Raw genomic sequence first — 14,080 nt, 5'->3', positions numbered from 1 at the left:
AGGTGGATCCCAGCTCCCTATCGGTGAGGCACCGTCCCAAAAAACAAAGTGTATGGGATCTAAGGAATAACATCTGAGGTTGACCTCTGCCCGCACATACATCTATACACACCTGCACACACCTGCACACCCTGCCCCAGGCATAAGAATACCAGAAAGTACAGATTAAAACACCAATGCAGAGCACAGTATCTATATTATTATTATTATTCTAGAGGAGGAAGGAATACCTGAGACACCTGGCAGCATCTGGGAACTGCTCCCCTAATGGGCTCATCACTGGTCCAGAAATTGGTTAACACCGCATTCATATAGCACTTAAAGGAAGAACAAAGTATATCCCTACTTCACATATGGAAACTTAGAAAGTTTAAGGAACTTGGCTCAAAGTAACAAGGATACTTTATGGAGTCATAATTCAAATGAAGGATCTGTGTGGTCCAAACTCTACAGTCTCCATCACCAACCTATATCTCCCATTTAGAAAAAAACTAAAGATGACAAAATTATCACCTTAAGAAAATGGACTTGAATGTTAGGTTTCATTAGAAAAGAAGTACAGTTTTAACCTTATATATTAAATCCTAATGTCTGGAATCTATGACCCAGAATGAATCAGCATTTGAACTGAGAGTGGTTGTGCATACCTATAATCTCATATCTTAGTACTTGGGAGGCTGAGGGAAGAGGACTGGCAGTCTCAGGATAGTCTGCACTACAGAGTAAGACCCTGTCTAAAAAACAAAATAAAAAAAAAAATCAGCTTTTATAGTACCAGTTAGTATAAAATGCATTGGTTAATACCTACTGTGTGCCTTTCACTGTTATGGACACAGGGAGCAATAGGAGAGGGAACAAAACAGAAAAAGGGAAAGCGCACATTCATATTCAAGTTGTTATTATTCATATCTTCTGGGCATCCAGTATTTGTCCAGAGCAAAGAGGAATTTGCAAATATTTGCAAGAACAAGTCTCTATGGATAAGGAATAGCCAGAGGTGATGAGCTGGTTAGGCTACAGTCAAATGACAGATGATATCTCCTGAAGGAGAGTAGTTGCTTGTCCTAGAGAAGACCAGTGGTGAGAATGTTCACTGGAGACTGACAGTAATGTGGGCAGGTAGATCTGGAGGGAAAAAGAAAAAGTTGGCAGGTGGATTTGGAGAGGAAAGAAAAGAGGCAGCAACAGAACCCATCCAGGCTTGAGTTTTTATGCACAATGGTCATACTCTGGCCTGACTCTGGTCAGAGGACGGGTTGCAGAGAGAACAGGCGTAGTCAATACAGATGGTGATCATGCTACAAGGTAGGTGAAATGACAGGGAGCAGGTGCCCAGAAAGAAAAGAGGCATCTGTCTAGGCAGCATCTGGCTACTAGAAGCTGGTTCTCAAAGAGGAAGCAGAACAACACAAAACCAGGGAGATGACAAAATCAGGGTCTGCCTGATAAACTCCAAACAAAATGCTACGTAACAGGCACCATCATCAGGTAAGACACAGAAAGAGTTTCACATAAAACACAGTTCAGAATAGCAAAAGCAAAGGCAGAGAATATAAAACAGGCCAACAGACTGGGCAGCTGCCTGCTTACTTAAGCTGGGGCTCCTCATAGAGGATGGGGTGCTAGAAGACAGATTCTACAGCATACTGTGGAAGACCAGAAGTTTTGAAGGTAGGCAGGCCTGGATTCAAACACTTGCGCAACCTCCTTCTGGCTATGTAACCTAGAACACATTACCCACTTTTTTTCCTAAGGCTCTTTAATTTCCTCACAAGTCAAACTGAAACACTAAATACTACACTGAAGAACTGTTGTTAGATCTAAGTGGCACATTCAATGGTGCCATAGTAATATTACAACAGCTTAATAAACTGCAACAAACTGCTAGTTACAGAAAGGAGTAGTTAAGGCTTGACATGCAACCTTTGCCCCTCAGGCTGCCAGATCTTTGCCCCAGAAAAAAAAAACAGATCAGGAGGAAAGAAGAGAAAGTCTAGCCACAGTCCCATACACATGTAGAGAAGTATATTCAATAAAACACCTTACAGAATAGGATTAATTGTTGTGCCAGAAACACACTAACACATGATGGCATTTTAAGAAAAAATTTCACAGAACACAAAACTAATAGCAGTGGCATAGTTACTATAATTCTTTAGAAAAAAATTTAAATGATAAAAACACGCATTTGAAGTCTCAAGAGTACGTTCTCAAATTCTCCAGTATTCTCCTGGGATATAAAAAAAACTGTTGCTTATGCAGATGGTGATTAACAAAGACTGACAACTGGTCAGTGTGCAGAGAATAAGACACTGGAGAGCTCAGCCCTAAATGGAATACCTGTATCACACCTTCTCCTCACAAGGCTCAGGGAACATTGCACAAGAGGGCAGAAAGACTGTAAGAGACAGAGGTAATTGTACATGCTGTCACAAGTGTTGTAGGTTCGTATGTGCAAGCCCAAGTCAGACAAAAACCCAGCACGGATGGGGGAGGAGGGCAAGAAGTCCCAGCCCTGGAGCTGGTGGGAGAGGAAGAGTCTGTTTTCTTTAAGAGTGTGATGTCTGGTAGGTTGACCATAATCCGATGGACCCACATCCAAGAGCATTTGGGGAACACAAGTTAGACTCAACAGATCTATAAAAAAAAAATAGAGGACATGAACTGGGGGGAGGGGTCGGTGAAGAGGTGAAGAGGAAATGAATATGGTCAAAATATATTGCATAAAATTCTAAAAAGAAAGAAAAAAATCAATTAAGAAAGTTATTTTTTATTTGCTGCTCCACAACTAGGCATAGTGGAGCACTGGGAAGCAGAGGCAGGTGGATCTCTACATAAGTGAGCTCCAGGGTGACCTTGTCTCAAAAAGACAAAAAAAAAAAAAAAAAAAAAAAAAAGCTGTTATATGGAGCACTGAAATATTAACTGGGACACTTATATTCATTTTCAACTGTTTACTTACTTGCTAATTTATAATAAACCCATGCAATCCTTCACTGACTCCCATATTTCCTTATTCAGATGATCACTCATTCTTCATTCATTCCACACATTCTTTCACTCATTAATTCCTTCATTCCTTCTCAGAACAAAAATTATGAAAGCTTCTTATGTTCAGATCACTAAGAAAAACCTAAAAATATATATATACAATCTTTTCCTTGAAGAGTAAGTAGAATTTGCTGGGCGTGGTGGCGCATACCTTTACTCCCAGCACTTGGGAGGCAGAGGCAGGTGGATCTTTGTGAGACTGAGGCCAGTCTGGGAGTGCCAAGCCAGCTGGGGCTACAGGGAGACCCTGTGTCCAAACAAACAAGCAACCCACCCCAACCAAAAACCAAAACAAACAAAAGAATAAGGAGAATTTTATTTGAAAAAAGAGACTTTCTAAGATGAGTTAGAGTATTAGGAAAGAACCGAAATTTGTTGAGGAACAGCAAAGACATTAGAGAAGCAAAGAACAATCTAGTGAAACATATGCTTGGGGGGCAGGTCATGATGAGCCAAATTTATGTCACAGTGACTCCCAAACTTCACTCATAGATTACTTTCATAATTGGTGCCACTTTTCCGTATTATTTGCTTAACAGTTATTTAAATGGACAAATATTTTTACTTCATTAAACCTTAAAATCTCATTTTGTGTAAAGAAAAGCTCTATCACTTCACATAAATAAGCAATAAAACCAAATATATATTAAAATAAACATGACAACTAATAAGTGTCACTGAAATTACAACAGCCCTCTTCACATTTTAGACATTACCTCTCTAGGTAATGAGAATCACTAAGAGTTTTTAAGCAGGAGACATAATCTTTACAACAAAGTCTTAGAAAGATCACTCTCAAGGGCTGGATGGACAGCTCAGCAGGAAAGCACTTGTTGGCAAGCCTGAAAACCTGAATTCTGTCTTCAAAACACAAATCATGGAGAGAACTGACTACCCCAAGTTGCCCTCTGATTTCTACACATGGACTGTGACACACATTCATGTATACACACACACACACACACACAAATGTAAAATAAAATGTTTTAAAAATGGGTTTGAAAAAGATCACTCTGATGCTGGGTGACATGCACTGGTCAACTAGAGCCTGGGGCAGGGGAACCAGACCAGAAGTTACTGCAATGATTCTATAAGAGAAGACCAGGATCTAACTAGGGGCAGGGGACGCAGGAGCCTTAGGAAGGAGAGCACATGGAGAGCAGATGATGTAGAATTTGTAGATTCCCCAAGACTCTGAACTTGAGAAATAATCCCTCTCCACAACTTGTCACCTCAGTAGGCACACAAATTATACACAGAGAACAGATTTTCCAACATCCCAACTCCACTGAGGTCAATATAACTAGAAATGGAGTGGGTTTACACTACATCTTGCCAGATATGTTCAATAAAAGCTGTTACTATAACTATCACTGATGTCTTCAAACTTATATCAGTTCAAGTCAGTATCTCAGAGGTGATTTCAACAGCTTTCTTCTACAGATATGACAAAAGATTAACTCAGTTTGAAGGCTAGGGTGAGGAGGAGTGGCATTATCAGTTCCCTCCCATCCACACCCAGGTACATAGCCACCAATCAATCCTAAACCGTGTCCCTAGCCCAGCGCAACTTCCCTTTTCCTTACCTTGGCTTATTCTGAGGCAAGGCCTTAGCATCAACTGCAAACATTTTGGAAACAAATATAATAACTGGTGCAGTATCCTCACTGCTGCATTTCATAAAAGCTAAACAAACAGGAAGAAAAAAATGTTACTATTTTTCCCATTTTTGAAAACCTAGATCTTAGCCTGGTATGGTGATAACCATCTTTAATCCCACTACTTGGGAAGCAGAGACAGGCAGATCTCTGTGGGATTCAGGTGAGCCTGGTCTGCATAGAGTTCCAGGAAAGCTGGGGCTACAGGGAGAGCCTGTCTCAACTCCCTCCCCAATTCCCCCCCAAAACCCCTAGACTTTTGTGGAAAGCAATTAAACAGCTACAAAACCACCTAAACATGTAGAATATCTTACAAAAGCCAGGTGACAGACAATGACTGCTTGGAGAAGAGAAAAAGATGGAAGTTTTGGAAAGTAGTTGGATTCTGGATATATTTCAAAAGAACAAACAGTATTTGCTGATAAACTGGGCACAAGGGTGTGAAATCAACACAGAGCCACAGGCTCCACGGTCTTCACACTCAGCAGACAGGAATAGCCAAGAGAAGTACTGGGGAGCTGGAGTATGTAAAACTTGCCATGCTTTTTTGGAGTGGAGAGAGGGAACAAGTGAGCACACAGCGAGTCTGAGTTCACAAAGTACCTGTGCATTTCAGATACAGATGGGGAAGGTAGGAGCATATCACTGGTCATTGAAGTCCTGAGATTGGATGAGATCATAAGGGTGACTGCAGATAAGAGATGACAAGGTCTAGGGAACCCTGTGTGAGACAGCCCGAAGCCAAAAGCCGGGAGATGGAAAAGAACCAGAACCAAATATTAAGACTAAGATCCAAAAAAGAAAGTGGAAGAGAGAGTAAGTGGATGCATGTGCAAGGGAAGTGACCCACAGAGGAAAATGCTGTTGACTGGGGCAAATGCTACTAACAAATCTGGTCAGATAAGGTGACTAGATTACCAAAGAGAGAGTTAACAGTGACTCTGGCAATAGCAGTGATTACAGTGTAGGGGTTACAAATTTCAGTAAAATGACAGTGAACACATGGAACCCACAGAGCCTGGAATGCCAGTTTCCTCTCTCCTGGGGAGTGTGTGTGCAAGCAGCTCTTAAAAAGCAGTATAGTCCCTGGATCCATTTTTCTAGTCCAGGGGGAGACAGCCACGGCAGTGATTTCATGGCCCAGGGAACATATGCTTGGCTGTTTAGGAGGATAGGGTAGAACATGATCATGAAAAGATCAGAGCAGTAGGAATGAGTCTGGCCATGTGGCTGCCACCCAGATGAATCAGCAAAGTGCTGTAGTGAAAGGGAAGGGGGACAAAAACTGGTGACATAGTCATTCATGAAAGATGTTTGTTTGTAGAACTTGATGTGTGACGAACTGGCCTTTTGTAAACTAGTATTCAAAACAACAAGACAGCCTGGATCGAAGACAGTCAACAATACATATATTCCAATACGTTTATCTTTCCTACCTGCTTTCAGGGCTTGGGTTTCAGGTGGAAGAGAGTCAAATGCCTGTGATCCTGTGCACATCAGCTTCTCCACTCGTTCAGATGTAATATCAAGGGGACTAGGCAGCTTTTGACACACCATAGCTGAGGCCTGTTGTTAAGGACTCCATACTGTGAGTTCATGCCCTCCACCAAGGCAACAAGTGACTGCCTGCACTAAACAGTGAGATAACCTCATATGTTTATATCAAAATCCTGAGCTATATATAAGGCAACACTGCTTTCTGAATCACATCTCAAAGTACATTTACCCATCCAGAGTGTTCAATGATTCTAAAGCTCAGATAGGGTTCCCAGGTCAGAGATATTCACTGATCACCTGTGAACAAATGAGGACAACAGAGCTTAGTAAGCTGCCTCCCATATCTTAAAGAATACAATTATTTAAATTATATACCTAATATCCACTTCTACATGTCGTAGTGAAAACAGCTTATCATATACTTTATTAATTTACTCTATTTTTATTTTACAAAGCAAATATCACTTAGAAAAGAACACTCGTTAAACTGACCACTGTTAGCATACTAATTTTTTAAAGTATCTAATACAGTTTCACGGTAGAACACTACGCAAAAAAGACTTACTTTGGATTGGAATGTGTTATTTCTGGAGGCTTACCTGGCTACCCAGCTACCAATGAGATACTGTTTTGTTCTTTTTCTTTTTTTATCAAAACCATTTCATTAAAAACCATTAAAATAAAGGATACCAAGAACAGCATGAGATATGGGGAGCCATTGACTGCAAATGGCGTTGATCTGAACTTTAGGATCAGAATGCCGTGCTTCCCGGGCTCCAATTTTTAATCCTAAAGAAGTCACTATTTTATCAATTTTTTCTTTGTCCCTATAGGAAAGATTGGAGAGAAAAGGCACATGAACGAGTAGCAGGAAGAAGGTGCTTAACTTATTCGACTTCTTTTCTTAGCGTGCTACTTCTTCAGACAAAGCTATAAATAAGTAAAGGGACTCTGACACAGCAGGGGACTCCCCAACCTCTACTCTCACACTTTCAAAATTACCTCCTTTAGCACTTCTCATAGAGCTGCGCACTGTAATTTCCTAAAGCAAGCTATGTCAACTAGTAAAGCAGCTTTACAATAACTGCTGAAGAGTTCTGATTCTAATTTAGAAAGCAAATTAACTAAACCAGCTTTCTTTTCTACTTGTGCCAGGCAAGTTATTCCCAGGTTCCCAATTGCTGATTCCAGACATCAAGCATCTTTTCTATTGTGACTAGTAATTTTAAGAACTAGGACCATATATCCAAGAGTGAACACTTCTTTCATCCTCTTCTCCCACCACCTTGGCAGGTACAACCCACCGCTGTTCCATTCCTATTTCCCTTACTTGAATCGAATGTACTCCTTTATACTGTTTCCAAACCCTACAACCAGCTCATCTGTGAAGCTCTGTTTATTGTCTCCATCAAGCTCAGCTGAGACTCATCAGACAAAGAAGGAAGGAAAATGACACTGACCAAAGAGGCCCAGAGATAAACAATCTGACAAGGGTCTTACTTTTTCAAGACAGCATCATACAAACTCCATATATTTTCCAGGATCAACTGTACAAATAAAGGTTTCTTTCCTTTGGCCTACACAGAAGAACAGATCAGCTTAAGTTTCTGAACATTAACTAGACATTCACACATTCATTCTCAATGTTTACTGTCAGTCTGGCTCATTTCTACTCAAAAATATTTATTCAATGGTAAACATGAAAAGTAATGTTCTAAACAGTCAATAATCCACAATCAATAAGCTACCATTCTCTTTCTCTGGGAATCAGGGATGATGAAAAAAATATGAGCAACTCGGCCGTTGCCACCCCACTACCATCAAAGAAATACACAGAACATCCGAGCAGAGAGCTAACACTCCACGCTGCAAGTGTGGGGGTCACAGACTTGGATTTAATGTTCATATGCTCATGTGTTTCATATGTTCTTAAAAATGAAAAACTGTTCACAAGAACAGGAAAAATTTTAAATTGTGGATTTTGTTTTATTTAAAATGGACATACAGTTTAAAATTTATAAGCAATTTAAATATGAACTTAAAGGGCTTGCCGCCAAGTCTGACAATCTGAGATCAATCCCCAGAACCCGTATGGTAGAAGGAGAAAACTAATTCATGTAAGAAAAAATATGAAACAACAAAAGCCTGCTATGAAAACATATGGGAAAAAAACACCATGTCCAATCTTAGGAGAATGCCAGGCAAAATGTGTCTTCAAGTGCCTAGGATCTGAGATTTAGGGCATTTAAAAAAAAAAAAAAAAAAAAAAAAAAAAAACCTTTCTGTTCACGTAATAAGATTTATTTATTTAATCAATTTAGTTTTGAAACAGGGTCTCCTTGTAGCCTCAGCTGGCCTGGAACTTCTATGTAGACCAGGATGGCCTCAATCTCACAAAGATCCACCTGCCTCTACCTTCCAAGTGCTGGGATTAAAGGCATGTGCCACCACGACCAGCATTATAATTTATTTTTTGAGACAGATTATTGCTCTATAACCCAGGCTGGCCTCAAACTCCTAGGATCAACTGAACCTCCTCAAGAGCTACGACAACAGGCACATACCACGGTACTCAGCTTTCTCATGACATTTAAAAGCACTTGGAACTTTACATAAAAATTCTTGGACATAAGACTCATACCCCTTCCAATTCTATGGCATATAAAATCCTTCACAAACTCTTTGCATAAACTAAAGCTGAGTTTATGGTAAAGATGGTAGAGTACACGTTTTCTATGGCTAACAACCAAAAGGGACATATACCACATTACCTGATCAACCTTCATAATCTTCTTAGCCTTCATATTTATATAATAATCTCCCCACAAGGTCTTCAAAAGCACTTCCTTTTTGATGCCAATTTTTTGACTATAGATTCTGGCAAAGTGCTCAATTCTGAAAGAAAACCAAGAGTTCATATTATAACAACAAGTACAGCTAACAAATATGGCTATTTCTATGTCAGATACTGTTCAAAATTCTTTACATGTATCACTAAACAATATTCTAAACTACCCTACAAAACTCCCATCTTACAGAAAAGGATACTGACACACAAATATATTACACAGGTAACAGGTAATGAGTGAGGCTAGGATTCAAACCCAAGCAGTATGACTCCAAAGACTATGTTGTTGTCCAACACCCTGTGTATCGCTATGAATCAGCATCTTGGCTACAGCATCCTTCCTTAATTTTGCACATGTGAAATCTGACAAAGAGAAAAAAGGGCAAGGAAGCAGAAGCTCCAGCTTCCAACCACAGCTCTGCTGACCACAGAGCTTATTACTCATCTTCACTGCTGTAGAGATGGCTGTTCACAAAACAAATGAATCTAGAACGAGAACCTTTCAAAACAAGAGTTTTAACATCCTGGAATCATCAGTGATACATACACATTTAACCCTCCTTAACCTAAAGAAAAACCACTATGGCCTCCAACCATGGGAAAATAGCCAACCAGCACCAAGGTGCAGGGCATCCTCTAGAATAAAGAACCAAGAAAGCACCTTCTTAGTGGGAAACAGTATGTTCAAAGTTCAAGTCTAGAGCTCTCAAAGTACCAGCATCTTAGAAGATTCCTGTTCAAGAACAAGACAAAAAATCCTCTTCTCAGGATCATTCTTCAACACTATACCTGCAGCTTGAGCTAATGTAGTAAGCAAGGAAATACAACTATAGTGATTAGGATAGATGAATAAACTATCTTTGGTTGTGGATGACATGATCATCTATGTAGAAAAAAACAAACCAACAAAATTATCACTGAAACTAATAACTAAAGTAAAGTTGTATATAAGGTTAGTACATAAAGTCAAATGCTTCCTCACATGCCAGTATCTTCACCAAAGAAGACATACAGGTGGCAAATAAGTATATAAACTTGCTCCACATCATGCTGTTGGAAAATGCTGTATGACACACTTATCAGAATGGCCTAAATCCAGAATGCCACTACCTGATGTTGACAAGGGCGTAGAATAATAGTAATCCCATTCATCACTAGTGGGGATGCAAACTAGGACAGCCACTTTGGAAGACAGTATGGCCATTTCTTAAACATCTGAATATATTCACATGTGATTCACATCTGAATATATTCACATGTGATGCAACAATGGTATTTTAGCCTTTCCATAAACTGAAAACATATGCCCATGTAAAAAACTGCACATGGATGTTTACAGCAGTCAATTCACAATAGCTCAAATTTGGAAGCAACCAAAGTAAATAAACTGTGGTATAGCCAGAGAGAAGACTATGATTCAACACTAAGAAATAAGCTATTAAGCTATGAACAGCCATGGATACCTTATTACTAAGTGAATGAAGCCAATCTGGAAAAGCTACATATTACTGACTTCAGTTATGTGGCATTCCAAAACTATGGGGAGAGTAAAAATGTCAGTGGTTGCCAGGAATTGGAGGGAGGTGAAGATGAATAGGTGGGACTACTATACAAATCTCATTTTCAATTTGATCCAAGTTACCATTAACTGCCAGAGAGGTAAACTATTCTGTGTGGTATGATGACACAGGACACAGCACCAAGTGAACCCCATGAGGGCATGTGGTTATAATGGTGTATGTGTTCATCACTCACTGTAAATGGACACAACAGTGAAGGACAAGGGTAATAGTGAATATTATGTGGAGGAAGGGTTTGTGAAATCTCTGCCTTCCTCTCAATTTTGTTGTGAACCCAAATCTGCTGTAAAAATATGCATTTAAAAAATAGAAACAAAAGAAGAAAAGATGCCTGCCATTTTCTTCATTGAGGAAGGAATCCAGTGTTAGCATACTGCAGACAATTCTTTGTATGTCAGCCAGTGTAGCAGTGTGGGAACCCAGGGGGTAATGGCGACTGAGTCAAGCCCCATTAGTGACATTCTTAAGCAACTGCAGGAGTTGAAGTCAACAATTACAGTGGGAACCAGAAATGTTAAAGGTCACCAGGCTGAGAAATAAAAGCAGACACTCTAGAGACTGCTGAAAATAATCACTGACCTCTCTCACTGAGGGCAAAGGAAGGGAGAAAAGAACACCCAATCAGATCAAACTCCAAATTACAGTTACAGGCTACTGTGTTGAAGCTAGTCTCAAGAGTCGATTACTTTCTAAGCAATTTGCTACTGTGTAAACTTCATTTTCAACTTGATCCAATAGCTATTTAGGAGAAGTTTTCTTTTGTTTAATTTTCTAAAACTGTAGTTTCTATGACATCTGGATTACTGTGTTTTTGCCTCTCTGAAAGGAAAACTCTCTCTTCTTCTGCAGGCTTTCCATTGAAGAAGTGCTAAATGGAGCTTTGCTGTCTCTCCTTCCTGAGAAACGGTGCTTCCTAGAAAAGATCAGGTGGGAGAACATGCTTGAGGACTGGGTACTGGGGCTGCCTGCTTTATTCTATTTCCACAGAAAGAACTTTGGAACTGCCTAGAGGTCCTGGATTGGATGTGCAAGTCTCAATGGAGGATTACCACCTGTCTGGCAAAATCCTAGCTGACAAGTGGAAAGCGACAAAGTCAGGGTCTCTCCTGGTGGGCATCTCAAAGAAAGTTTTTTTGTCCTGTGATCAGGAAAACAGAGAGAAGACCTGGCTCTTTTTACGGACCAGTGAATGGGGCAGGCAGTCAGAGCATGGGAACTCTTCTAAATGGGTGTCAGCCCTTCACTTTCTCTTCACTTATAGGAGAGGTGGAAGTGGAAGAGACAGGAGAGCGTCTTGCTCCTCCTCCTTCTGCTCACGTTTGATTGACACATTTGAGTCAAACCTTCAGTATTTAGCCTCTGTTTATTGTGCTTTTACATTTACATTTCTTTTATGTTGCAAACTTCTGGATTTATTATTGTTTTAATTTCCTTCTTTTAAAATGCTTTTCCTCCTTAATACAAGATTTCAGATATTTATTGTCACAACTGCTTGGATAGGAGGATTTCTAGTATGTTTTTTGTCTCATGTGTCTAGGATTTTAAAATATGTTAACATGTGTTACCAAAATCGAGTCATATTTTCTTTTATCTTTTATAATAATGTGAGATAAATGCCCTGCTTTTAATTCTAACAGTGGTAATCTTACAGATTTTCACAAATACTCTAAAAGCCTCTACCAAAACTACAAACTGTCCTGTTGCTCATGCTACTACTGTGAAAGTGTTTCTGGTTCATGTTTTGTTGACACACGAACCCACATACATACAGGTTTATAAATTCTTCATTCTTCCTCTGGATCCTTTTCATTTTTTAATTCATGCTTAACATAAAATTTGCTTATTCACACTGACCCCTTCCCCATTGTTTAGTGATTTCATCTTGTCACTAACTATGAATAATTATGATCTTTCTAGCACAACCTCTCTATTCTTGAAATTTAATTTTTTCTACAAAATAATTTCAAACCAGATTTTCAGAAGACCTACTGAACACATTCTGAAATTTTACTAATCTATCTCTTGCCTGTCTTGCTGGGTGATAATTCCACTGTGTGAAATGAGCTTGTTCTCCAAGCCCCACAGTAGACTAATATTAACTGCAGGATTCCTGGACTTCGGTGCACAAAGACAAGCAAAACTATTAGGAAGGGTTTTCATCATTTCTTCTCCTCTGTACCTCTTCTATAGGTTGGTGCCTACTTACCTAAAACAGGAACTCAAGATTCTTGCCACTACCCACTGAAGTATTCTCACCCAGAACAGTCTCCTGGACTGACTGATTAAAAGGCTACACTTAGGAAGCAGACCTAGGTTCATCCTCTGGTCACACCTCTAACTCATGCTCCACTGTACAACACAGAACCACCACCTGCATGTTTGAAATGCGCTCATTTCCACCCTTTGTGACACTTGTAGCTGCCAACCTTCCCTACCCGCTGCACTGGGGAGGCCAAGTGGAAGGTGAGATCTCCAGTGATTTCGCTTCCACCAGCACTTTCCCCTAAACCAACCTACCAACTGGCTGAGAACAAGTACTAGCCCATCTCTGTATCTGACCTTGCCTAACATGGAGAATATTCACTTATTGACTGGTAATACCTAAAAATTTAGAACTGGATAGGGGTAGAAGTTATCCTTATTCTGTCCATTCAGGATCCCCAGTCCTCCTTCTTTCACAGTGAGCTTCCTTCAATTTGTAAGACTTAAGACTAAATTAGGACGAAATACTAAGAATAGTATGAAAATCATTGTGAAGGACAAGCCCTCCACCTTGTGGTTCACTAGCAGAATGCTCATAAACTAGTAAATTAATAAAATTGAATGATTGTTTTACTTTCTTTTCGTTTTTGCAGACAGGATTTGGCTATAGCTTATGTTGATCTGGAACTCACTATATAGCCCAGGTTGTCCCCAAACTTGTGATCTTTCTGCTTCAGGCTCCTAAAGTGCCGGGTTGCAGGTGTGAGCCACTATGCCTAGTTATTGTATTTTTTATTTGGAAGAAATTCTTAGAAGTCATTTTAGCTCAGTTTTCTTCTTTTTTAAGATGTGCAATGCCAAGCTACTAAGCACGTAGAAAAAGGGAAGTTCTCAGCAGGTTCATAACTGCTGTTCTCTCTGTAGACCTATTACCTACTATTTATTTAGGTTTGCCATAACATTTCAGGTACCAAGTGGACTAAGGTAATCTATAATCTATAACTGATTTTAAATGGTCCCTACATGTACATATCCAGGGTTAGTAGCTCTCTATATTTCATAGAGAAGATCCAAGAGAAGTACCATAGTAGAAAATATGACCTTGTATGGTCAACTTTGATGTTCATGTCAGTTCTGTCACTTGGTAGCTCAGTGACGCTGAAAAAAAAAAAAAAAAACTCCATGCTTTGAAGCCTTAGTTAATAGTACTTATTTCAAAGGATAGTAGTAAGAATTTAATGAAA

The 14,080-nt window shown here is 39.6% G+C and overlaps 1 protein-coding gene across 1 annotated transcript in view; it reads right to left on the bottom strand.

Moving 5' to 3' along the window:
* Efl1 (elongation factor like GTPase 1) overlaps window positions 1–14,080 on the bottom strand; it is a 144,666-nt gene that overhangs the window by 103,401 nt on the left and 27,185 nt on the right. The window contains exons 8-12 of the mRNA XM_008844450.3: window positions 8,978–9,101; window positions 7,707–7,783; window positions 6,897–7,033; window positions 6,146–6,268; window positions 4,638–4,737 (exon numbers count right to left, since the gene is read on the bottom strand). Of these exons, the coding sequence (XP_008842672.1) occupies window positions 4,638–4,737; window positions 6,146–6,268; window positions 6,897–7,033; window positions 7,707–7,783; window positions 8,978–9,101 (561 nt within the window). The remainder of the gene's footprint in view (window positions 1–4,637; window positions 4,738–6,145; window positions 6,269–6,896; window positions 7,034–7,706; window positions 7,784–8,977; window positions 9,102–14,080) is intronic.

Source organism: Nannospalax galili, unplaced genomic scaffold (genome assembly GCF_000622305.1).
Source record: "Nannospalax galili isolate Female #2095 unplaced genomic scaffold, S.galili_v1.0 scaffold902, whole genome shotgun sequence".
Classification (NCBI taxonomy): Eukaryota; Metazoa; Chordata; class Mammalia; order Rodentia; family Spalacidae; genus Nannospalax; species Nannospalax galili.
This window is presented reverse-complemented; position numbering and strand designations above follow the sequence as displayed.